General features: G+C 54.1%; 1 protein-coding gene across 1 annotated transcript in view; it reads left to right on the top strand.

The window, feature by feature from the left end:
* Positions 1-26,519, top strand: part of ANK1 (ankyrin 1) — a 198,462-nt gene that overhangs the window by 110,673 nt on the left and 61,270 nt on the right. The window contains exons 2-5 of the mRNA XM_069485294.1: positions 865-966; positions 21,183-21,281; positions 25,539-25,637; positions 26,207-26,305. Of these exons, the coding sequence (XP_069341395.1) occupies positions 865-966; positions 21,183-21,281; positions 25,539-25,637; positions 26,207-26,305 (399 nt within the window). The remainder of the gene's footprint in view (positions 1-864; positions 967-21,182; positions 21,282-25,538; positions 25,638-26,206; positions 26,306-26,519) is intronic.

Genomic DNA, 26,519 nt, shown 5'->3' with positions numbered 1-26,519 from the left:
CCCGATCCAGCCGGCTGCAGAGCTGGGGGGTGAAGCTCGTGAACGTCAGGGCCACACCGCCTGCGTCTCAGCCCTGGCCGTGCCTCCTACCTGCTGTGTGGCCCTGCCCCAGTCACTTCACTCCTCAGCTCCCTCACCTGTTAAATGGGACCAGTCGCACTTGCCTCTTAGGTTTCTGACACGGGGATTAAGTGCATGCCTGCATGTGTGCGTGTGTGTAAACATGTGTCGCAGCTGTCCCGGGGGATCATGGGTGCCCGAGTCCCTGCTATAACGTGGTGCAGCATCTGCGCGTAACCAAACGCTCCTCCTGTGGCCTCACGTCATCGCTAGGTACCTTGTAACACCTAAGACAGTGTCGCTGCTGTGTTAACAGTTGTGCTGTGTTGCTTTTTTATCTGTATTATTTTTTACTGTTGTGTTGTTATTTTTTTCCGGAATATTTTTGATTTGCGGTTGGTTGATGCCACCGATTTGACTGCATGTGTGAAGCGCTGGTAATGATTCTTAGCACATAGTAGGTGCCATGTGCTGTTTACTTTAAAAAAAACCCACCAAGCGGCACCAAGGAGCACACGCTGGGCTCCTCTGGTGCCCATGCTCCCGGCTGGCGAGGCCTGGGAACGTCAGGCTGCTCGGAGGGGCCCTGGGGTGGGATCCCGGCCGCAGGCCGGTCCCTGCTGGGTTCTCACCAAGAACGTCGCTCATAAAAATACCAAGAGGAAGGGAGGCCTGGGCTCTGAGGCAGCCTCACGTTCCGGGCCCTGGAGCAGGCCAGCGAGGGCACGGTCGCGGGGGCGTGGCTGGGACAGTGAGGCCGTTAGCACGCAGAGGAGACTCACAGCCTGTTGTCTCTCCTCACAGGCCGATGCTGCTACCAGCTTTCTGAGGGCAGCAAGATCAGGTAACTTGGACAAAGCTTTGGATCATCTGCGGAATGGGGTAGATATTAACACCTGTAACCAGGTAAGTGAGATGGGGCGGGCCTGCCATCCTTGCAGAGCAGCTCCTGCCTGCTGCCGTTTGCTGAGAGCTTTGAAACTGCCTCTATTAACCTTTTCCCAGTGGCCTCAAAAACCCCCAGGGGCTTCCGCCTGCAGCGGGCCGTGGCCTCAGTGTCGCATCACTGCTGTGGGCCCTGCCCCGCGGAGAAGGGCCAAGGCCCGAGCAGCGTGGGTGAGACCCGCGCGCCACCCCCTGCAGCCTCCTCTCAGAAGCTGCGGTTGCTCCCTGCTCTTGTCTTAGAACATGTGGCCTTTGAATGTGGGCCAGAGGAAGGGCCTTTGAAGGGTGCTGTGTCAGTGGGGACATGGAGTCTCCTTTTTCCACCAGCGGCCTTTATGGGTTCTCAGTGGGGCTGACAGAAAACAGGCGAATGAGGACTCCCGGGGTCGGTGCCGAGGAAGGCGGGTCTGCCGCGGGCTGAGCATGCTGGGGCAGCCCAGGGAGCTCCTCGCCCTGCAGCAGGGTCGGCTGTGAAGAAACGCGATGTGTCTGGGGTGGATCGGAGGGGCCGAGAGTCGGGTTTTGGGCCAAAGATCTAGGAGCTAACTGACAGAGGGGGGAGCCCTCCAGGAAGAGGACAGCTGTGTGCGAGGCGTGGGCTGTGGATTGGTGACTCGTTGTTTTGGTTTGTTGGTATTTGCCTACCAATGTCATTGTTTAGGTATACATGCCAATTTAGTTTCTAATTTAGAATAAATGTACCAGTTGTGACTTTTTTTTTTACCATCTTAACCATTTTAAAATTTGTTTTTAATTGTGATGAAATACACAGCAGAGCGCTTATTGTCTTAACCATGTTTAAGCACTGAGTTCAGTCGTGTTAAATCCATTCACGTTGCCCAGCCACCCATCTCCAGAACGCTTTTCTTCTTGCACAGCGAGAACTCTGTCCCCTTGAGACCACTCCCCACTTACCCCACGCCCCCGCCCCTGGCAGCCACCCTTCTCCTCTCAGTTCCCAAGAATCTGACTCCTCTGGGGACTGACCTCGTAGAAGTGGAATCCTATGATCTTTGTCGTTCTGTGACCAAAGGCTTTCACTTAGCACAATGTCCTAAGGTTCATCCATGTAGTGGACCGAGTGGCTTTTTCAAGCCAGCAGAGGCAGATTTCCAGGACCAGGGCAAGCTTTCCTGGGGCAGCCCCTGCCCCTGCCCCTGCCCGTCTGTTCCCTGCCTCTCTTGATGCTGCTTAAAATGCAAGATGCTACTTGCTCTCTCCCCCAGCTGGATGCAGCTGGTCTTGGGGTGGCATAAATTCACTTGAGGAGCGAGGTGTGGCACAGGCCAGCAGGAGGGGTCGGGAAGCAGAGGCCCCGGCAGTGAGCGTCACCGGGAGGGTGGAGCAGGGCCTGCACACTGGACCAGCAGGAGCAGGCCCACCCGGAAATGCCAACACCCGTGTAGCCGGCCGAGGGCTCTGCAGGGCGTCTTGCCCACACCCGGAGCTGCAGGTTGGCCTTTGGGTAGCGATTGGAACTCTGAACCAGGCGCAGCCGCGGGTGGCGCAGGGTGAGAGTCCTGGCCTAAGCCTGGCTCCGGAGTGGGGGCGCAGGATGCCACACCCCCAGAACAGCCGCACAAGCTGCAGCCGCCTTGTCCCAGACCCCCATGCGCGAGCGGCTGCTTCCTCTCTCCACTTGGGGACCCCCCTGGGCACGGAGAGACGCCTGCTCCGAGGCTTTCTTTGTCCACACTGTGGCTGGAGAGGTGACGGACGCACGTCCCCGCAGCGCAGCTCTCGGTGCAGGTGGGTCGGACCCGCCGAGGGTTCCGATTCCAGCTCTCAAAGGAATCCATTCAGCTGAAACGGGGACAGCCGAACCTGCGTAAGACTCGAGCCAGGACTCATTTTCTGTGTGAAATTGGAAGATTTTGATGACACCCGGGGAATGGCTTCGTCCTGCTTGCTCTCCTGCTGGCGGGGCCTGGGGTGTAACTGCCTGTCCCTCTGCCGTCCCTCTCAGGGCACCTCCTGGGTTCAGGGGGCGCCGAGAGCAGCAGGCTCCGAGACACGACGTGTGGCCCCCGTGGCTGTGAGCCCTGCTAGAGGCTGGGGGGAGGCTCCTGCCTCGGGCCGGAGATGCAGTCCTGGCCCAGGCCAGCCCCTCTCAGAGGAGACACTGCCGCAGGGCAGGCGCAGACGCCAGTGTCAGCAGGGGATGGAAGGAGGGACTTGCCTGAGTGCAGGGCTCTTCCCAGGGCTGTTCCGCCTGCGCCCAGATGTGGGTCCCGCTGCCCTGTGTCTTGTGGTCTGGCTGAGCAGTGACAGGCGGCTGCACCTGGGAGCTCGCCAGTGTTGCCTGAGGCTGATGCTGCTGTGTGGGGTGGGCTGGCTTTTGCTCGTGAGGGGAAAGCATTGATAATGGAGACGGAGCTACACTCGCTGAGCTTGCGCCTGCATTAAACACATCAGTGCACCCGCTGGGACAATCCTCCCGCTTCAGAATGTGCACAGGGCTAGCCTCCTAATGGCACTTTAAAACACCCATCCATTGTTTTGAGAAGATAAAAGCAGGCTCTTGGCCTGGGGTCATGGCTAGAGAATCTGCTTTTGGCTTCAGTCTTCGGAGCTGATGGGCCGCTCTGGCGGCACCAGAGCAAATGCTCACCCTTACGTAAGCACCGCGCTTTCAAATGGTGTGTTTCTGTGGAGAGAATATGTGCTGCTTGCCGTGATAGGAAGTAATTAAGTAGCGTGGAAAGAGGAACTCTTGGCTTATATAAGAGACATCTGAATATTCAGGGCAGTTTCCTTATTGCATAGATTGTGTCTACTAATTGTTACCATCTCCATGGTTATTACAGCTATAGGAAAGAAGTTCATACCTAAGAACACACATGCACACCCAGCGTCTTTATACAAATGCCTCATTTTTTTTTTTCTTTTAGAGACAGAGTCTTGCTCTGTCTCCCAGGCTGGAGTGCAGTGGCGTCATCATAGCTCACTGCAGCATTGAACTTCTGGGCTCAAGCGATCCTCCTGCCTCAGCCTCCTGAGTGGCTGGGACTACAGGTGCGCACCACCGCCCTGGTGTGGTGGGCTCAGCATGCACGACGCAAATTTTTTGGAGAGACAGGGTCTTGCTTGCTCTTGCTGAGGCTGGTCTTGCACTTCTGAGCTTAAGCGATCCTCCCGCCGTGGCCTCCCAGAGTGCTGGGATGACAGGCGTGAGCCACTGCATCCTGCTGGCAATGGCTGTTGACCAAGAGGAACAGGGGTATTTCGGCAGTTAACCACCCGTGCAGCTGTACTGGTGTGTCCTGGTTCACTGTCTCCCGCGCTTGTAGAAGCCACATTAGGATTCTGATCCTCACCCTGAGAGGAGAGGAAAGAGACCCCTGACTCACGTGCAGGAGTGACGTGGTGGGAGACGCTGCAGAGGCTCACGCTGGCCACTGTGTGGAGAGCAGATGGGGCCCGGCGGTGGCTCCGGGGAGCCAGGTATGAGACTGCTGCCCTAGTCCCAGGGGACAGTGCCTGCAGCTGGGATAAGGTCGTGGCCGTGGAGACGGAGCAAAGCCAACAGGCCTGGGTGCTGGGCTGGTGGGGAGGGCGGGGAAGGAGACGTCCGGCTCTCGGCTCTCAGGGGGTGGGAGGTGGCGCCGTCCACTGGGACGCAGGAGGCTGGACGGGCTCCGTGTGCAGAGACGCTGGGGGTGAGGAGCAGCGCAGAGCGGCGTGGAGTTCCCCATGGGGAGGCTGTGGGAATCCAGGCGGAGATGTGTAGTAAGCAATCGGATATTCGAGCCTGGAACTCAGATAAGAGGTCCGGCCCAAGGATAGATATTTGGAAGTCATTCAGCATTCGAGGAAGTCGAACGCTGGCGTTGGCTGCTGAAAACAGGGAGGAGAGGCGTGTCGACTATAGTCCCACATGTCCAGGGGGGTCATTCTGCGTGTATTTATTAGATGCCACCTTTGTGCCAGGTGCTATTCTGGGCGCTGAACAAGACAGACAAAATAGTCCGTGCCCTGTGGCATTTATATGCTGGTAGAGGAGACAGACAGTAACCAAGAAGATGAACAAATGTGTGAAGTTAGCTGATGAGAAACTCCATGGAGGGGAAGGGCAAAGGGCCCCATTTGAGACAGGGTCCTTGGGGAAGCCCTCTCTGAGGAGAAGACTTTCGAGAGGCCCAACAGAAGTATGGGGAGACCGTGCAGTTTCTGGGGAACGGCGTTCCTGGAAGGGAGAAACATGTGCAAAGGCCCTGGGGCGGGCGTGAGCTTTGTTTGTTGGGGACTAGCAAGAAGAGCAGTGTGGCTGGAGTGGAGTGACCGGAGGGAAGGTCATAGACAGGAGTGGGAGAGATGGCCAGGGCCAGGTTGTGGAGGGCTGGCAGGCTGTGGCCAGGGCTGAGTTTTGCTCCAGGGGTGACAAAGGGAGCCACTGGAAGGTGTCACATAAGAGATGCTCACTTTGATTTAGGTCTCTGAGCACTTGCCCTGCCTGCTGTGTGGAGAGTAGCCATGGGGACAGGGACAAATGCCGGGGACCAGTGAGAATCCCATGGTGACCTTGGATAAGGGTGTGACGGGAGGTGGAGGAGCCAGGGGACTCATCTCCCTGGGCTTGGAGTGTGGTCACCCTGGTGGGGCGGTCTCAGCGTGTATGACGCCGGGCCTCTTATGCAGCCTGGGACCTGGCCATCGTGGCCATTGCAGTGACCACGTATCAGGGGCCGGTTGGTTCAAGTCTCAGCTCAAACCGTGAAGACATCCCTGACCCCATAGCTGGGAGCAACCCCTGCCTGTGCAGTGTGTCAGTAGCTCTGTCACAGCCCAGCTGGGGCCTGCAGCATAGCACGGTGACGTGGAGCACGCCTTCCCTGTCCTGGGCATCTGGTTGTGCCCTGCTCTCCTGCGGCACCTGGCCTAGGACGGGCAGGTAGTAGATGCTCTAGTATTTGTTTAAACAAGTGGCTACGTAACTGTGCACACACAGTAGCTTCATATGTTCAACTTCCAGAATTACTGCTGGAGTATTTATAGCAAATCAAAATACTTTATGGAGACTGTAGCAATAAAGCAAAGTGCTTTCTGGGATGAGGCATTGACTCTACACATTTACCAGGGAACCAAATCAGACGAAAACGAGAAGAGAGCAGCCCGAGCCTCTGTTCCCTGATTCCTGGAATTGTCAGGCCGGCGTGGATGTTGCACTGCGACCACGAGCTGTGTAACTCCAGGGGCAAAAAGCTTCCCTAGTTTTCTGTTCTATTCTTATAACTCGGACAAATGCTGGCTCACGTGGCCTTCCTGATAGGAGAGAAAGAAGTCGAGACCCCAGAAGGAATTTCCCACCAAAAAGAGAGAAGCCTGTGCCCTGCAGCTCCAGCAGAAGGCAAAGGGCTCAAGCGAGGCCTTCCTGGAGCACCCAGTTCCCCGGCCCTCCACCCGGCTTATTTTTCTCCGTAGTACTTGTTATTTAATACTACCTGCTTTTTATGCATTTCTGTGTCTGCTTGTCTTTGTCTTCTCCACTAAAATGTAGGCACCTTCCGGCGAGAGGACTTGGTTTTATCCAGTGCTCTGTCCCAGGGCCCTGCGGGGCGGGGAGCAGGGCTCCTGAACCCAGTGTGCAGACCGAGGCACAAGTGCGGCGCGCCGCAGGCGGCCATAGCCACGCGGGGTAAAGCACGTGTGTTTTGCACGTAGTCCCCGCAGCTCCGTCACTCTGCAGGCATGGCCTGGTGAGAGGCGTGTACTTAGGGTGGTGACTCCTCTGCAGTAACCATGGCCCAGACGCTGACGTTACCCCACGAGTCAAGTGCGAGGCAGTGTCTGCTGCAGCAGCCAGAAGCTCCGTCCTCTGAAAGACCACAGGAACACGAACATTTCCTGGGCTGAATCCCAAAGCCATGCCGGTCCCGGGATGTGTCCTGAATTTCCACATGTCCATCGGGAGGCCCACTGCTGGGGGGCTCTTGTTTACCCTGAAGGTAGGGCGTTGGCATTTGGGATGAATGGAGCACCTTCAAGGGTAATTTCTGCTGCAGAGTAATCTCTTTTACAGCGGCCAAATGCCAAGTGTTTAGATCAGGATTTGCTGGGCTTGGTGATTGTGGTAATTATGACCTTTCCAAGTTACAGGATCTTAGAGCTTAGAGGAGCTCACAGCATTCAGCTCTCACCCTGTAGCTCAGGAAACCAAGGTCTAGAGGTTAGTCCTGAATATCCTGTGTTGATGGCTTTGCATTTGGTGAGATTGGCTTCTGCATGAAGTTTCTCTGCTCTTCATTTATTCCACAAATGCGTACTGACTACTTACAATGTCCGTGTGCCATGTTAGAGGCTGGGGCTGACCAAGAGGAATAAATTCATGCCCTGCTTTCAAAGGACTCAAAAGCAGGTAAAGAAGTCTGGCTTACAAATTGTGGGGGGGTTTTTTTGTTTTTTTTGAGACAGGGTCTCGCTCTATTGCCCAGGCTAGAGTGCAGTGGCTTGGTCATAGCTCACTGTAGCCTCAAACTCAGGTGAGCTCAGGGAGCTCAGGCGATCCTCCTACCTCTGCCTCCCAAGTAGCAGGGACTACAGGTGTGCACCACCACACCCCGCTAATTTTAAAAATTTTTTATAGAGATGGCATCTCACTGTGTTGTCCAGGCTGGTCTTGAACTCCGGGCTACAAGTGATCCTCCCTCCTCAGCTTTCCCCAAGTGCTGGGATGAGAGGCGTGAGCCACTGCACCTGGCCAGTGTTCTACACGCCATCTAGAAGGAGCGCAGGGGATGTTTTCATTCATTCATTCAACAAATACTTTTTGAGCAGCAGCTCAGTATGCCAGGTGCCAGCCAGTCAAAGGTGATAGTCCAGTGCCTGCTCCCACCTTGCTTCTAGCCTGGGGGTAGCGGGGGTCAGAGAAAGGTGTTGAAGGAAGAATGGGAGTTCCCAGGCAGAGAGCTGGGAAAGTGCCATGAGAAGGAACCGACTGCAGAGGCAGTAGGTGGAGGGGAATGAGGGTGGGGGTCAGGGGCTGGGGTCGCTGAAATGAAAGAGGGTCAGGATGGTGGGTGATTTGCTCGGGAGGTTATATCTAGATCCATATAGGTAGAAAGCCTGGTACTTTTCTCTGTCATCTTCTTTTTGTTAGGAACTCTCGGCGGGCACAGAAACTTGCATTCCACTGCTTAGGTCCCCATCCCCCAGCACTGGCACGGAAAGCCTTCCTACTGTGACAGGGGGTCGGCAGAGGCCTTCCTAAGGCTTGCTGCCTCGGCTCAGCTCCGGAGTAGTGCTGAGGACGAGAGAAGAATGTGCTCTTGCAGCCCCCCCCCCCCCCCCGCCCCCGTGTTCTGCGGTGTGCAGTGACCCGGACAAGTGGCTGATGCCGTGCCTGGCACGGGGGTTCTTCTGAGGTTCTGGTTCCCACTAGGAAAGGTATTAGTGAAAAAGATGGAACTTGAAGACCTCCATCCCTTGAATTATTTTAAATAGGTAACTTTCTTTTGCATCTTAACAGGAAATAAGCTGTTTGATGTTCGTATTATTACTATGACCAGTGGACAACTGTAAAGTAAGTTGATTACTTGTCACGAGTCAGAATGACCCACGGTGTCTGATAATCACAGGTTGCAGCGTCTCTGCTGACCAGAGCCTGTCCCCAGGCAGGGCCACTTTTAATGCTCTCCTCACCCCAAGAGTTGGTAGAGCAGGTGCTTGACAAGGGAGGGAGGCTCAGAGAGGCGAAGTCTTCCTGAACCAGAGCTGGACGTGGCCTGAGTCTCTGTGCTGCGCCCAGAAGCTGGGTTTGAGACGGAAGAGCAGAGTCCTTCTTCCTCTGGGTGGTCTGTCCCTGGAGCAGTTTCATTTTCCCTTCCTTTGCAGCGAAGGAAGAGTTAATTGGCCAGTTCAGTTACATAAAGATGTCCATTTGTAGTGACAACGGGGACATCTCTGGGATCCTAGGGACTAGGAAAGAGATGATCAGCTTCTTCAGGAATGATACAGAACACATTGCAAGGAAAGCACACCCTCCCAGCTCTACTTTATGGTTTGATTGCTATGAATTTACAGTACAAAGACCAGATGTGTTATTCTCAGTCTTGAGCGACTAAGCAAAATGACAGGCCTGTGTGTGCGGCACGTTGCATGAATGTGCATTCAGTTCTGCAAACTCGTAGGGAAAACGCTGTGTGCGCCAGGCTTCGTGCTGGGGCCTGACTGCCAAGGTGAGGAAAACACAGGACCTCAAAACATGAGGGCCTTTGGGACAGACACGGAGCAGATAAATGCCCCGCTTGATGGGGGCCTGACAGAGTTGCCAAGGGCCGAGGGAATGTGGTCATTAAAGCAGGTCACTTCTGGGGGGCTAGGGTGTGGAGTGGCAGCCAGAACACGGGCGTTTGGTCGGGGCCCTGGGGGCGCGGTGCCTCCCCAGCTGGGGGGGGGGACCCACTGGCTGCCAGTGTCCTCCTGCTAACCGGAGAGACTGCCCGTGGATGGAGAGACTGCCCGTGGATGGAGAGACTGCCCGTGGATGGAGAGACTGCCCGTGGATGGGGAGACTGCCCGTGGATGGAGAGACTGCCTGTGGATCGGGGAGACTGCCCGTGGATGGGGAGACTGCCCGTGGATGGGGAGACTGCCCGTGGATGGGGAGACTGCCCGTGGATGGGGAGACTGCCCGTGGATGGGGAGACTGCCCGTGGATGGAGAGACTGCCCGTGGATGGAGAGACTGCCCGTGGATGGAGAGACTGCCCGTGGATGGAGAGACTGCCCGTGGATGGAGAGACTGCCTGTGGATCGGCCTGTGATGGTTTACATTTGACTGTGAATTCTTGGGTACAAACATTTTTTTTGTGTGTGTGTTTTTGACAGTGTTTCTCTGATTTTAATGGTTTTGTGTTTTCAAATTTAACAACAAAACTAATACACGGTGGTGGTTTAAAAATCCGAACTCCACAGCGATATATGAAGTCTGAAAGTATCTCCCTACTCCCCTCGCCCAAATGACTGTGGACAGTTTGGTGTGAATCGCCTCATACTTTTTTTCCATGTATGCAAAACACATATCTTAGCTGTTTCCTGTGAGCTGGTACTTTGTTTTATTCTTAGGATGGTGGAATTCAAAGGAAACTAGGAGATCAGAGCAGCTCTGTCATTTGGAAGATGCGTAGATGGAGCCTGGGGGGTGAGCGAGGAGGAGGACAGTTTTGAGGTCCTGGGTTCTTTCCTGCAAACCCCTCTGACTTTGTTCTGAAGGTCTAGTTCATCTTCTTTTTTCTCTTAAAGGAGTACCAAGATCTCAGGCATAAACACTCTTTCTAGTCCACAGGAGATATTCTTAGCTGCTGAGCTTAATTTCAGAGTCCTGTTCTCTCATTAACTCGAGCCACACTTTGCTCCGTGCTCCCGAGGGCCCGGCGACTTCTGGGGCTGCTTTGCGGCCGAGGGACAGAGGTTCTCAGTGCGCAGGGCTGCAGCTGCACCGTCAGAGTAGAAAGGAGGTGATGCGAGGTGGATTCATTTCCTTGCAGAGCTCTGAAATAATTGTGGGCTCTTTTTAAAAAAAAAAAGATAATGAGAAGGCTGAGGATGTTTTCCTCCTCCTGAGACCTAGTAAGCTGTGAGCCTGAGGAGCTGCGTGTGCAGGTTGCGGTGAAGCAAGGAGGAAGATGCCCGGCGCCGGTGCGGCCCCCTCTGCGCCACCTCCTTCTGAGCGCGCTTCCCTCCCAGTTTCCCCTCGTGTTTGTCTTTCCTGTCCCTAGAGAGACAGGTCTGCAAAGGACATACGGGGTGGTTTTCCGCCAGGGTTATGGGGGTTGCCTCGGCTCAGTCTGGCTTCTGATTCATTAGCGGCCAGGATGGTGTATTTTTAGCAGACCTTTCCCTCAAGCAGTCCCTGGGGAGCCCTAAACGATGTGGGTTGGACAGAGGCTGCAGGTGGGGCGCGGCCCCGCAGAACAGACGCCTGCCCGCCAGAAGACGCCCCCCGTCCGTGGGCTGCCACGCGGGCTGAGGGCTGGCTCCTCCGCGTGGTTTAGGGCTCCGGGGTTTCCCTCCTGCAGGCATATCGGAGCGCCAGTAAAGGTCACGCCCCCCCGGGCCTGTTAGAGGTAGGACGGACGTCCAGCTACTCGGGAGGCTGAGGCAGGAGGATCGCCTGAGCAGGGGTTCCAGGCTACGGTGCGCCATGACAGCGCCTCCTGTCACGAGCCGCTGCGTTCCAGCTGAGGCAGGAGGATCGCCTGAGCAGGGGTTCCAGGCTACGGTGCACCATGACAGCGCCTCCTGTCACGAGCCACTGCGCTCCAGCTGAGGCAGGAGGATCGCCTGAGCAGGGGTTCCAGGCTACAGTGCACCATGACAGCGCCTCCTGTCACGAGCCGCTGCGTTCCAGCCAGGGCCACATAGCAAGACCCTGTCTCTAAAAATAAAAAAAAACACCAAAGAAATAGGACGGGCGAATGCGGTCAGACCTTCCCCTTGGCTCTGAGTCCCTGGTGTGCCGACGCTGTAGGAGCCCAGAGCTACCCCATAGCTCCCTTTCCCTCCCGCAGCCTCTGCCGCTCCCAGCACGGCTCCCCCTCCTCCCGTCCGTCCGAAACGTTTGTTTAGTAGTTGTGAACCTACAGAAGAGTTGCCAGAGCAGTGCAAAGCCTGTGACTGTCACTGCCCTGGGGTGTGTCTCCCCATCCCCTGTCTGTAACACAGGACGTGTTCTCCGCCTGGCAGACCAGTGCGCACCGCACGAAAGTGTCGCTTAAGTCAGCATGGCCCCCCTGAGTCCCTTCCCGCCATCACTGTCTTCCTCCCCCCTTCCCCCCTCCCTCTCCCTCCCTCCCCCTTTCCACCTTTTTTCTCTATTTCTCTCTGTTTCAGAAGTCTTTCCAGGAACATCCTTTGTACTTAGTTGTCACGTCTCGTCAGTCACCTCAGTCTGGCATGGCCCCTGTCTCTGCCTGACACGTGCTTTCGGCTGTTTTCCGTCTGTAGTTGCAACTCAGCTGTCTGTCCGACGCTTCCTCGCGGCCAGACTGAGGCGTAGCATTGACAGGGACACCCCTCCCACCCCTGGTGATGTTAATCTTCGTCACCAGGTCAAGTTAGTGTCTGCCACGTTTTCCTATGGCAAAATCATCAATGTTCCCTTTGTACTGGGGAGAGGGAAGTACTGTGATCTGTGCCGATCTCTGCTGCTCATCAGCCTTCCAGCCCCCAGCCGGGCGTCCAGACTTCTGCCTGTGTCCACTCCGCCACGATGGTTCCAAAGCGGGAGTCTCCATTTCTGACCTTTGAGTCTCCATTTCTGACCTTTGAGTCTCCATTTCTGACCTTTCTCCCACATGGACTGGCTGGCGTTTCCCTGAAGGATATGCTTTTCCTTCTCCCCCACTGATTGACCTTTTCCTTATGTGTCTACACCTGTTTGGACTCGTGGACTCCTGCTCTGTTTGGTGGGCTTTAACCTGATACTCTCATGATTTATGTTAATGTTCAAATCTGTATTAGTTCAATAGCAGCCCTTTCAGTAGGTTGGCTTCTTTGACCTTTGACATATCGCGCTGTTCTTTGAGCATTTCCTTACTTTCTGGCACAAGTTGTGCTCTTTCCACCCAGCCTTGGGTCGGCCGATTCCCCGGGGACGGCTGGTTTCTGTTAGGGGAGGGTGGTGCTTAGACACCAAAACCTGCTCACTCGTGTGCCCACTGCTCCTGGTGGTTGTATGTCTGTGTGCGTGTATGTTCCTGTGGAACCATTTCTACATCTATGTATGTATGTCTATTTTCAAAATCAGTGAGAGCGTATCAATACTTCCTGTTCTAGCCCAGCACCGGGGCTCTCTCTGGCCTTTCCTCTTCTCCTTGTTGTAAACCCTCAGACAGCAGGAAACCTGACTGCCCCTGCCCCTGTTGTCTTCAACCTGTTTACTTATTCTCTCAACACGACAACCTCCCGACCACCCCAGTCACCCCTGCCTCCCTGACCCCAGGGGCACGGCCACCCGTCCCTGCAGGCCGCCCCTCTGCGCCGGCCCTGGTGCCCAGAGGCCCACATGCCCCAGGCAGGGAGGGCAGGAGAGGAAGGACGGGAAGGACGATGCAGTGGGACTTGTTCACGTTTGATTTCATTTCTGTGTGGGCTGAGAATGTCATGCCGGCCATCAGAGGAAGGAAATCAAGGTCTGTGCTGCTCTGGAACTTTTCTCCACGCCCGTTTCTGCGCTCGTGTCTCCCGCAGCCGCACCGTAGTTAAGGCGCTGCCCTGCCTTCGTTCCCGCCATCGCCTCTGCCCTCTTTGCCTTCCGCTCTCCCCACCCCGCTCTCCTTCCCACCGGCGTCAGGGTCTGGCGTAGGGATGGCGGTCACTTCAGTCCTCTCCACCCTCCGCACAGCCCTGCAGACCTGCAAACACTCTGTGGCGTGGTCTCGCCCCACGCAGCAGGGGAGCCAAGGTCACGGATGCAGCTGGTTGCTATTCGGGGAATTACACTTCTGTAACATCGAGTGTGATACTTACCTTCTCTAGACAGGTATGACAAACTCAATAGAGAATCCAGGTTGAATAGGAAAGTGGGGTATTAAATATAAAAACCCTCTATGTCCTTTTCAGAGGCCGGATCTTCCAACTCCAGCGATGAGAGGGGAGTGTCATGCCGGGGTAGAATCATCTAGACATTTCCCTCCCCACCCCTCTTTTTGTCCACTCTGGGAGCCTCAGACCTCTTGGCCTCTGCCCTGTGATTGGGCTTATTCTTCCCAGGACTTCAGTCCTTTCCTCCCCAGAGCTTCCCCCGGCCCCATCCCGTTGCCTCTGGGTCTGGCTAGATGGCCGGGAGCTCATCTGATGAGACGCAGCAATAACGAGGTGGCAGGTGTTGACAGTGAAGAGGTCATGCTTCCTGGATACGACCTAAGTCCTCTGGAAACACTGCTTAGCTCAAGGAAGGGACTCGGGGGTTGAAGCAGTGAGTTCCGGGAGGTGTGGGGTGGCGAGGGCCAGGGGCCGGGCAGTCCTCGGTCACGGGACCTGGCCTGAGCCTGCCCGCTCTCCGGAGGCAGGACCAGCTGCGAGCCACGAGGCGGGCGGGCTGTGCTCGTGAGGATGCCGGCAGCAGCTTCCGAGCTGTTCTTGCAATTTTCAGAGAGATGTAGGATTTCAGGACAGCAAGACCTTTCTATTTAGAGCCCTTCCTCAGCTCCTGCAGGATAAGAGTTAAATTCCTGCGACAGGTCTGCTGCATCCGTGCGTTTGGAAACCAGTTAGTGCAACTGGGGCCATCAGAGGAGCTAAACAGAGGAGTAATTTACTGAGAACAAATGTCTGGAATTGTGTATTTTGCCAGTGGAATTTCTCACAGTTGGTATAAGAAAATACTCCAAATTAAATCATTCAGGCTGAATGTGACTTTTTTTCATCTTCTTACAAATGTTAAAAAGAAACACAGCCTGGCTGAGATCTCCTTCCCCTCCCATCAGACAGATTGCTTTTCAGAAGGAGCCTCTAAATTGACATTTTACCTGAAAAAGAGCAAAGGCAAATAGGAAAACTCCAGGTGTGTGTGCTTGGCATGAATATTTTTGCCAAAAAGAGCCTACAAAGGTTATCTGCTGTTTTAGGGCCACGTGGAGCGAGCTCGGATGGGGCCCGCTGGCCTCGGAGGCTCAGCATGGGGAGAGGCGGGCGGCTGTGCGGAACAGCGCTCTCCCCTCACCACGAGAAAGTGCTCAGCAGTCTGCACAGTGATGATCTTTCCGGAGCCGTCAGAGGGCCGCGGTAGCAAGGCAGCCAAGCACACTGAACTCCGAAGAGGGGCAGGGTCCTGCGGCTTTGGCAGAGGACAGGAGGAAGAGCCACCGAGCAAACCGAAATCTTAACTGCTTAAGGCCTGATGTGGCCAATGTGTCTGGAATGAGCTTTTCTCCACAGGCCTCCGCAGCTGCTCCTGAGAAATCCTGGGATATGGCAGGAGACGAGCGGGAGGCCCCTCGGCACAGGTGGGGAGGTGACTGGTGGCTGCGGCGGCAGGGGCAGAGGGAACAGACACACAGCCCTGCTGCTTCCCAGACTCTTCCCTCAGATCAAACCCTCTCACCTTCAGGCCGTAGATGCAGGGGAGGAGCAGAAACAAACTGCCTCCTCCTGTGGGGGCAGGGTGGGCAACATTCCTGCCAAAGGTTCCTGCTGCCGAGGGGAGGTAGAGGCAGCCCCCCTGCACCCCAGGAGGGGCAGGAACCTGCCTTGGGCCCAGGATCCCACGCCAATCACAAGCAGAGGTCCGCTGCTGCTGGGTGAGGGGCGAGAAACTCCCACCCCAGACCCACACGGATGAGGCAGGTTTTGCTGCCACAGAGGAGAGGGAAGGAATGCTAAACAAATTTTAAAATTTAAAAAAAAATCCCACCTTTGAGGGCCAGGTTCACAGAGCTAAGACCGAAGCTGGACCAAGGCCAAAGAGAACTGGTCTGTTCCCGCCAGCCCTGCATTCTGTGACAGGGACGAGCAGGCCACTGCTGCGGGAGGCCCTGGCATGCAGCGGGGGCTGGAAGCTGGGGGGTCAGGAACTCAGCAAAACCCTTGGCACCCCAGAGCCAACGCACAGCTCCGGATGACGGCAGCCGAGCTCTAGAGGAATGTTCAGGCTGGGGTACACTGAAGGCACCAATGAAACCCAAACCAGGCCAACCCTGACCAGACCGACTCAGCCTTCCCACCCCCACGCTGACAACGTCACAGAAGAAGAGGCATGTCCATTTCCAGCCACAAATACTGTTTATCTCAGTCCCTGCTCTCCTGCTCTCCTACATATGATGTCTGGCATTCACTTAAAAATCATCTCATACACACCAAAGTAGAGAAAACAGAACAAAACAAACAAACAAAAAAAGAAGCATTGTCAAGAGAAAAAGCAATCAAGAGAACCAGACTCAGAGATGACCAAGATATGGGAGCTATTAGATGGACTTCAAACTGACTACAATTAATGTGTTAAAGGATCTGGTGGGGAAAGTGGATGACATTCACGAGAAGATGCAGAATTCAGCAGGGAGATGGAAACTGTAAGAAAGTCAAATGAAATGCTAGAATTAAAAAACACTTTCTTAGCAAGGAAGAATTTCTTCAGTAGCCTTGTCAGTAGACTAGACACAGCTGAGGAAAGAATCAAGAACTTGAAGATAAGGCCGGGCGCGGTGGCTCACGCCTGTAATCCTAGCACTCTGGGAGGCCGAGGTGGGCGGATCGTTTGAGCTCAGGAGTTCGAGACCAGCCTGAGCAAGAGCGAGACCCCACCTCTACTAAAAATAGAAAGAAATTATATGGACAGCTAAAAATATATATAGAAAAAATTAGCCGGGCATGGTGGCGCATGCCTGTAGTCCCAGCTACTTGGGAGGCTGAGACAGGAGGATTGCTTGAGCTCAGGAGTTTGAGGTTGCTGTGAGCTAGGCTGACGCCACGGCACTCACTCTAGCCTGGGCAACAGAGTGAGACTCTGTCTCAAAAAAAAAAAAAAAAGAACTTGAAGATAAGTCAAGAGAAATTAATCAAATTGAAACAAAAGAGACAAAAAGAGTAGGGAAAGAAAAACAAAACAGAGCACCAAGAGCTGGGGGCGGGGCAACATCAGCTGGTTTAATGCACGGGGTTGGAGTCCCAGAAGGACGTGTCTGCGGGAAGAGGAATCTAGCAGGCAGGGGTTCTCCCCAAGGGAAAGCCATGGGATTAAAAAGTAGCCAAAAGTCGTGATTGCTTTGCTCCCCAACTTCTAATTTAGCTGAAGCATTTACTGTTATATTCTCCCACTTCCTTCTTGCTTATCTTCTACCTCCTGTTATTTGAGGGAAGAAATATGTGATTTACCCCACTCCATTCTCTTCCACAGCTATCTGCTGTTTGGCATCAAGAGCAGTGGCTGTGAATGACGGTGAGACAGGGTAGCTTTTAGCAACCACCTTAAATTTGAGTTATCTAAAATAAAACACGCGATTCCCTGTTTTGAAGAGGTGGTAAATTATAGTCATCTCTGTCTGTAGTTACAGCTAAGAACAAATAGCACACACGATTTGCACTCCTCTTCCCCCTTCTCATTTGAGCAATAAAAAAATCTGCTTAAAGAAAAAGTAAGTATTAAATATGGTACTTACCCTCAGAACTCTCTTTCTGGTTATTGGAAGCAGTCTCCTGCATGGACTGTTGTGCACTTAGTAAGTTGATTGTACGAGCTCCTTAGCGCGTATGTACAAGAGATCAGTTTCCAGGCACTCAGCAGTCCCAGCGCCAGATGGTGGTGACTCGTGGCTGCTGGCTGGCCAGGCGCTGAGTGAGACCAGTTGCTGGAGAAGACGTGCTGCTGGGGGTGTGGGTGCTTGTGCATCTCTTGTGTTCACATGCTTCGTGAAGGGAGGAAGAGAGCACTTGGTGAGAAGGGCTGGGAGCGTATTTTAGCTCATGGGTTTAGAACCTAAACTCAGACCCGCCTTCTCATCTTGCTGCTGGTAATGAACTTGCAGCCCTGGCTTTGTGCACGCTGCTCTGTGAAGCTTTCTGGACCTTCTTGGCAGAGCAACTCCCTTCTCCTCTGTGCTGTGTCTAGTCTAATACATGCCATTTTGGGCATTTTTCACATGATTTTGCGTTTATTTTTTATGCGCCGGTTTTCCCTGCAGAACGGAATTCTTCAAGGGAAAGGATTTGTGTTTTATTCATTTCTAGCACAGAATAGGTTCTCAGTAAATGTTTATTGAATTGGATTAAGTAACCGCACAGTGTTGGGTGGCAGCCGCGTCCATAACTGCAGCTGAGACAGTGACAGTCCTTTCCACGTGCGATGGCGTTGGGCGTTCAATCCCTGCGCCTTCTTGCATGCCGCTGACGAGCCGCGCCAATGGCTTTGATGTGGTGGCTCTGCTGTGGACAGTGGGTTCAGATCACCACAGTAGTAGACTTGGAAGTTACTTAGGGTTACTATATTGAAAGCAAATTAAAAATAAAGTGAGAAAAAAGCCTTTAAATCATGAAGAAGAAAGAGATCATTGAACCAGGATCTGGGTGGAGGGCGAGAGCAACTATGGGCGATGCAGATCTATTCAGACGGCCCCTTTCCTGTTGAAGTTCCTTCCCTTCTGCCGGGAGTGCAGCTTTGAGAGGAAGGCCTGGGGCCCAGGGAGGGAGGCAAAGGGGCTTTCTGTGGACCAGGGCAGTGAGTAAAACCCTGGCGATCCATTGCAGAGGTCACGACCAGACCCAGGTGGATGACTATCCTGAGTGAGAGTTAGCTCTAAGCTTCCCGGTAATCAAAAAAGGGAAACCATGTTTTCATTATCTCATAAAAAGAAACACACTAGTCCCTAGGGGGGTGGAGGGGGGGAACCAAACCTTTCTTTCCTGGGAAATTCACATTGGCTCTGTGTGTCTGAGCCCTAGAAAGGCTGTGTGACCTCAGCCAAGCACTTGACTACTCTGGGCCTTGGTTTCCTCAGCTGGAGATGAAAGGGCAGACTCGGGGCTCCCTAGTATCCCTCTGAGTGCAGCCTTCTCTGGCCAGTGTATCTAGAATCCCTCTGGACTGAGATCCTGACGCGGCTCCAAAGAGCAGGGACCAGCCACCCCGAGCATCAGCAGTGAACATTCGCTGTTTTCCTTCCAGGCTTGCCGACATTCGGCTCCAGCGAATGCTCATCAGAGTGACTTGCTGCCCAGGCAAGCACTAACCCCCTGCAGTCAGCACCACGGCCAGTCCACGCTGGCTGCTGCCACTGCTGGGAGCGTGCGGTGCGCAGCCCACGGCAGCTGCTATGCCTGTCCTGCAGTGCGCACACCACCCAATTCCCTCTCAGTACCCGGAACCTTCTAGATGAGGCGGTGGCTGGGTCTGAAGAGGGGCTCGCAGAGGCACTGTGTGCGCCCTGATCAAGATAGCCGTGCCTCTGGGGGAGCAGGGACCCCTCCCGTGCACAGCCACCCCAGGGAGGCGGTTCCAGATGCAAAGCTGCGGGGAGTGGTTCCGGCTCCCAGCACCAGTCACTTGACAAATAGCTTCCAGTGACTTTGTGTTTTGCAAATTGAGTTGACAGGAATTGGTTTCTGTCTGCCTATGCTCTTCCCAACCCCAGATTCCTGTTGCCACAGACTTTCTCCCTTTCTGTGAAACTGGCTCTGACCTAGCTTTGATCTGATCAACTCGTTCACACCGGGGTGTGAGGAATTCACACAGCCTGGGATCTTACAGTGAATGGTGTACAAAACCTGCAAGAGGAGGAAATCTAAAAGGCAGTTTTCAGGCATCTGCAGGAGGAAATATTTGGTGGACACCCCCTGCCCCCAAGGCTGACTTTGCCCACAGGCAAAGATGTGGCCATCTGCACAGCGTGACCTAAATAGGAGGTAGGCAAAGTCGCCTTTGCAGCCCCTCTCTCTGCTCTGACACCCAGGGCACCTGTCATACTGGCCCTGTCCAGTCCTCTACATAAAGGGACACTATATACCTTCCAGGTGAATCGTCTCTGCTGGTTATAGCAAAGTAACAGGGCTAATCTGTTAAGGGGTTAATACATGACCACTCCGGGGCAGAGTATTTGTGTTTCAACAAGAATCTCCTGAAGGTGATGCCCTGACACAAAGGGAGAGTTGGAATTTCAGGAACCCAGGGTGGGGCTGTGGAGATCCTCGGGGGCGGGTGAGCCAGGGACCCCCTTATTACACCCACAGCTGCCAGGCCCCTGCAGCTTGGTGGTGAGGGTCTTTGTGATAATGAAGAGTCTGCAGTGGCTCGGAAGCCCCCTCTGGAAAGGAATGTGCTGGAACAGAGTTGATCAAATGTGAGGAGTGGGAGGGGAGGAGAGAACTGTTGGCAGGGAAGAACAACAGGAACGAAACAGGAAAGCAGGGACAGAGGTTTCTCACTGAGTAAAACCATTCTCTGTGTGGAGCCCAGATCTCATCCATTGGAACTGGGAGTCCGTTCCTTCACGTTGGAATTATTGATGGCTCTCGGTAGCACTCTTTGATGTCAGCTTTTGCCAGAAGGTTTCAAGACTTTTAAGTGCAAGGATCAGAAGACCAAGAAGTATGACACTGATTAAAACTTGAGCTGCTTTCCATAGAGCACAGCTGTGGCTTCACCAGATGTGGCTGGAACCTTAATTGCTTAAACTTCAACAGGTTATGCTATCGTGGGCTGATGGACATGGAAAATGCATTTTGTTTTCTTTTGTTTTTCCTAAAACTTAACTGTCAGGTAGGTGCCTGTCACCACATTTGAAATGGCAGGATAGCAAAGGGGCTATTTGAATACTGATTTTTCTTACTGTTGCCCAGGCTGGAGTGCAGTGGTGTGATCATAGCTCACTGTGGCCGCGTACTCCTGGGCTCAAGTGATCCTCCTGCCTGGGCCTCCTGAGTAGCTGGACTACAGATATGCACCACCACGCTAATTAAAACAAATTTTTTTTTTGTAGAGATCTTCATCAACTCTATGTTGCCCAGGCTAGTCTCAATCTCCTGGGCTCAAGTGATCCTTTCGCCTCAGCCTCCCAAAGTGTTGGGATTACAGGCATGAGCCATCTCGTCCAGCCTTAATACCGGTTTTTTCATATTGGGGGAATCTTACAGCTGGGTAGTTGGTGGTATTCAGTTCCCACATGACCTTATTTTAAAATTTATCATCTCACTAAACATGTCCATCTCAACAAATGTTTAGGATGCGCTGGTATCACCTCTCTGCTTTTTCTGGTCTCTGCTGTGAAAATTAACCAGGGGGTTGAAGCTCTTCCTTTCAATTAAGTGGGAAGCCTAAAGCCCACCCAAGACCTGAACTCGAAGGTCACCCATGGGTTTTATGAGCGCTTCCCACACATAATTCATACGCAGGGGTGGAGGTTCTGTCCCCACGCTTTCTTTCTTCCCCCGCTCTCCCGCGACCTGACACCCCCACACCAGGCACTCAGGGAGGCTGGGTGGTCCTGCGCTGCGCCTGTTCCAGCCGCTTGGAGTGCCCGCTCCTCCTTCCGGTGCTGCACACCCTGGGCTGGGCAGGGGCCTCGGTGGGCACAGCTAGCCACGCCCCTCCCGCCTACTGACCACGCCCCTCCCGCCTACCAGCCCGGCCCCTCCCTCCTAACCACGCCCTCCCGCCTACCGACCACGCCCCTCCCTCCTAACCACGCCCTCCCGCCTACCGACCACGCCCTCGCCTACTAACCACGCCCCCCGCCTCTCTGCTCCTTACAGAATGGCTTGAACGGCTTGCATCTGGCCTCTAAAGAAGGCCACGTGAAAATGGTGGTTGAACTTCTGCACAAAGAAATCATTCTAGAAACGACAACCAAGGTATGTCTGACAGGGGAGGGGGGAGCTTTTCATTGAAACTTCAGGTGTGCGGGTCCCTCCCGTGTTGCCCCAGACCCTGGCGCAGAAACCAGCCCTTCAGGAGAGACCCCCGCGCGTCTGGACTTCTCCCGCCCTTCCGAGCGCTTCCTAGTTCTCTGAGTCCCTGGCGCCGCCTGAAAACACGGGACCCTGTTTCCAGGATTCAGTGGGCCTTTACCTTATCTTCATCATTAGATCATAACTCTAAAAATATAACCCTTTTCCCGGTGGCTTCATGCTTTCTCAGGGTCCCCAAGTCTAATACGGGGGACAGAGCCCTGGAAGCTCCACACTCGGGTGCCTGGAGTTGCAAATCCCGCAGCCAGACTTCCTGCTCTGTGCCCGCAGACCAGTTACTCAGCCACGGCGAAGCCTCAGTGTCCTCATCTGTGAAATGGGGATTGTAGTACTTAGTCACAGGGGTGATACGCAACTAAGTGAGATGGTGTACCCAAAGTGCCCAGCGTACAGGAACGAACGAATACACACTCGTGACTATGCCGTTGTTGAGGGTTGTAGGAGAGAGTCCACATCCCTCTGATTTCTCCTACTCCAGCAAGTCTTCCTTGTTCAGCCCCAAACGCATTTCCAGTCCCTACTAATGACTGGGGACGGCTTCTCTCTCATGAGGGGGCCTTTGGCGTGGGCGGGTGTGAGGTCCCACTGCAATACATTTCTCCCCATTGCAGTAGATGACACGCCTGTGACTTGTGTTCAGAAATCCCAGCATCGTGAAACTGATGTATCTGTAGATTGCAAAATAAGTTTTATTTCCTTCTTGTATGCATCTTATTTATCAAACAGGATGAAGCCAGCATTTAAAAAGCAAACTAAACAAAAATCATCTCCATTTACTGACTCAAATACGGTTTCCTCCATTCTTGTTTTCTCTCCTCTCTCCTGTTACTTTCCCAGGTTTTCCTGCCAGAGTTTTTCTCCCAGCCTCTTATGTTTCGTTTGTTATTTGTTAAACATGGTCTCACGCTCAGCCTCAGGTTCAGTTCCACGCAGTAAACATTTTGCTGCCTCTCAAGCCGAGAACACAGAAGAATAATATGTAGAGAGCAGATATAATTTATGGTTATGAAGTGAACTACCAAAATATTATGAAGGTAGAATCATCTCTGGAGGTAAAATTCTGTAATTTTCATGTCATTTCCTGAATGTGAAGAAATCTAGATTCTAATCTAGAAATGACAACCGAAGCAAGACTCATGGGGAAGGGGGACCACGGGGGGTGGGGGTGCAATACACTGAGCTGCTCTTTCCGACTGTATATGGGGCATTTTTCCCTAACTCATGGCAAATACTGATTGTTTCCACCCTGCTGCTTGTGTGGATGAAGGGATGCAATTACTTTTCCCCGGATGCCCTGGCGTACCTGGCTGCGAGCACGGTGCCATCTGACCGGCTCTGCGTGCGCCAGAGCGGCTGCCCGCCCCCGCTGGCGTGCCCCCAAGAGCTGCGGAAACACGAGGCTTCAGCACTTTCACGGTTTCTGAATTTCCTTCTTTGATTGTTATTTTGCAAGTGAACACTTGGTGTGTCTTTTTTATTTTTAGAAATTTTATAAGCCAACATGGTTTTGGAATGCCGCACGGAGAGAGAAAAAAAAGGTGGAACTGAAACCGTGGGCTGAGGAAGAGTCATAACAGACTGGGGAATTGTGACGGGCCTCCCAAGCAGGAGAAAGACCAAAATAAGAAAGAGTAGCGAGCCAAAAACCAATATAGGTTCCTAAACTGTACTTAGAAATTTTAAGAGCATAAAATAAACGTGTAAAATGATCTCCCCCGTCCTCCCCGCTCCACCCTGAGCCGGAGCCCAGAGCCTGCGCTGGAGCAGAGGTTTCCCCTCCCCCGCAGAAAGCCTGGGCCTCGCCCGCCCGCCGCCTGCATCGCTCAGCACCTGTTCAACCACCCTCCCTTCCGTGAGCTTCTGAAAATGGGGAAATTAGGTCTTTGTGGATCAAAATGCAGCTAAGTAATTTTTGCTCCTTTATGCTGGGGGAGGGGCAGAGAAAACAGACGCTCACAGCCTCCTTTCCCTGGGACTCCCAGACCCGGGGCCAGCGATGCATGTGTGCCGGTGGCAGGGAAAGGGGGGCCACTTCCCAGGGTCTCCCCACTGATCTTATTCCTCGACAGTGCCACCCTCAGCCCAGATGGCATGCACAGAGTTCCACGTCTGACCAGCTTCCCACATCACAGGGGGCCGTCCCCCTCTCGTGGGTGTAAGGAAAGCTCTGATATTGTTTGATTTCAGACAGGAAGGGTCAGGTGGAAAGAAATATTTAATGTGAGCCTCTTGTGGTCGAGGGACCTGAGTCTCAGTGGCCCCTGACCTCCGCGGGCCAAGCCTGGCACGCACATGCCCTGCGTGTGCACCGCTGAGTGAGTGGACTTGGTGTGCCTCGTCCTCCTCCGTGGGAGACAGGAGCACTCCCCTTGGAGCTCGCAGTCCGGTTTCTAGAGAAGGTTCTGGCGCCACAGCCCTGCTCCACTTGGTACAGCAGGTGCCAGAGTCCCTGGATGTAGGACTCCTGTGGACAGTTGCTAATTAGCATCCATCCTTTCCTATCTGGCATTTATTCTCTGGTGGGTATTTGAGGAAGAGTCCCTTTGTTCATCAAATGGGACTTCAATCCAAGGATGACTTCGGGAGGCGGCAGACAGGAAATGCCCGCCCGATACAGGCTTGGATACTTGAATGACCAGACAGAGTGCCAGCAACCAGAACAAAGACCTGAGCTGCTTGCGGCCACCAGTGCCCTGCGGGGCTGCCCCCCACGGGGTCAGCAGTGCTGGGGGCAGCTGCAGGGCTGGGGCCTCAGTCCCACCTCGCGAGGAAGCTTCCTTCCAGGTGACAGGTGGGCGCAGGGCTGGGTCTGAAGTCCCTGCTTGTCGGGTCTTAAGTTTCCTGAAATGGACCAGTCAGTGTTTATGTAGTTAGTAAAAAAACCGCTTAGGGTTTGAACTATAAAAACGAGACCGTTCGAGATCTCGGCTCCCTAACCAGCACAGTGGCAGATGGGTCCAGTGAGGGCCCATTTCATCCCCTCGCCCCATCTGGCAGACGTGTCTCATGGAGCCTGGCCCCCTGGCCCCCTGGCCCCCTGAATGGGGGTGTCCGTGTGGGGCCCCAGGACCCCCAGGGGGAACTGGGAACTGGTCCTGAGCCTCATCTGTGAATTGCTGTTAAAATCCAGGATGAATCCAGACCGGAAAACCTGACGTTAAACTCCCATCCTCGGAACTGCCTCGTTTCTTGGTCTCTGTTGCTGGTTCTTACCTTGTACAAAGTTGAAAACAGTCATGTGCCTCATTTCCTTCCAGTGTTTATTCATTCTGGCTTTCCTGTCCTATCTTACTTGGTGAAACTCACTCCGTTGTATTTTACTTGCGAATATTCTTTTTTTTTGTATTTTCCTTGATTTTATTCTATTTATAATAGTTTCCCCCATTTATTTTCATTTTCTTTCTTCCCTTCCTTTCCTTTCCTTTCAGACAGAGTCTCACTCTGTCACCCGGGGTAGAATGCAGTGGTGTCCTCACAGCTCACAGCAGCCTCCAACTCCTGGGCTCAAGGGATCCTCCTGCCTCAGCCTCCCGAGTAGCTGGGACCACAAGCGCACGTCAGGACCAGCACTATCTCCATATTTTTCTTCTCTACATACATTATGGAATCCATCTTACCCTCTCCTTTTCCTCATGATGCTCTGTTCCCTCTCCTGCCTCTCTTCCCTCTGTCTGCTCGGGCCCACGGTCTGCCGTGTGCGCTGCCAGCATCAAGGGTGCTGAGCACGAGGCCTGTGCCAGCCTCCTGCCCCCAGAGCGCCCAGGCCCGGCTGAGGGCTCGGCGCTGCCCTGCGGACTCACAGGTTGAGAAGAGCCGGCGTGTCCTCAGCGACGCAGACTCGCTGTACCGCATGCAGCAGATTTGCTGTTGAGAAGCGTGTGTGTGTGTGTGTGTGTGTGTGTGTGTGTCTTCTTTCAGCGTTATTCATCATGGAGAACAGGGAGAATTTTTCCTCTTGTACTCGGAGTGCTCTTTCAAGGTGTGTGTTGCATCAAGCACGCACACGTGTCCTCTACCTCTGGTGGCCGTAAAGAAAGCCCACTGGGCCCCCCAACCAGCACCTGTTCACAGACCGCTCATGGTCACACACGCAGGCCCCGTGGGAAACCCGTCTGTTCCCCCATCCCCTGTGTGTTGCAGAAAGGGAACACGGCTCTGCACATTGCCGCGCTGGCCGGGCAGGACGAGGTGGTCCGGGAGCTGGTCAACTATGGCGCCAACGTCAACGCCCAGTCGCAGGTAGTGGCGCTCTGCCCCTGGCCTGGCGGGCGTCGCCCTTCCTCCTCACTCGGCCCCTCTCTCCTGTTCCGTGGTGGATGCGTCGGCTGCCGCGTTAACGCTCACACCGAGTAGTGGAGTCTAGATTCATGGGCAGTGTGTCTCCAAGGGGTGGCAAAGGCATCTGTTGCTGTTTCTTCATGGTCAGACCACGCATTCTAAGGATGGCGTTGGGTGGGTGTGGACCCCACCTCTGTTCAGTAAACCGGCCAGATCGTGTGTTTAGTGATGGCTCGTGCAGAGACATGGGGGGCCTCTGGGGGAGTGGGGGTAGAGGCGGGTGTGCAGGCCAGAGGCCAGGCACAGACTCTGCAGACAGTTGTCCCCACCTTGTGGCGTGTGTAACATCCCACTATGCCAGTTCAAAGTGACAGCGAGCTGTCTTCGGTGGGGACCTAGATGGGGGTGTTGCCCCAGGGGCGGGAGAAAACAGGACAAAGGAGAGCTGTCCTCGAGTTCAGAGGACCCGTGCTCGTGTTGGCGTCTCTCCCCACCGTGCGCGGATTCTGACGCTGCTTCTCGCTTTGCAGAAGGGCTTTACCCCCCTGTACATGGCGGCGCAGGAGAACCACCTGGAAGTGGTGAAGTTTTTACTGGAGAACGGAGCTAACCAGAACGTAGCCACAGAAGTAAGTGCCTTGGGGAAACATCCTCACTGCTGGAAGTCTCTGGGTGTGGGACGTTTTGCCAGGCCGTACCTTCCAGGGACGTGGCTGGAGGGGCATGCAGTGCCGTGCCCCCTGCGAAGTGTTGCCGAGTGCCCCACCCCTCCGGCCGCTGCCGGGCTCTGCAAGGGAGAAAGAGACCAAGTCTTCGTCTGGAGGAGTACCCAGACGTGTGCTG

This window comes from Eulemur rufifrons, chromosome 12 (assembly GCF_041146395.1).
Source record: "Eulemur rufifrons isolate Redbay chromosome 12, OSU_ERuf_1, whole genome shotgun sequence".
NCBI lineage: Eukaryota > Metazoa > Chordata > Mammalia > Primates > Lemuridae > Eulemur > Eulemur rufifrons.
This window is presented reverse-complemented; position numbering and strand designations above follow the sequence as displayed.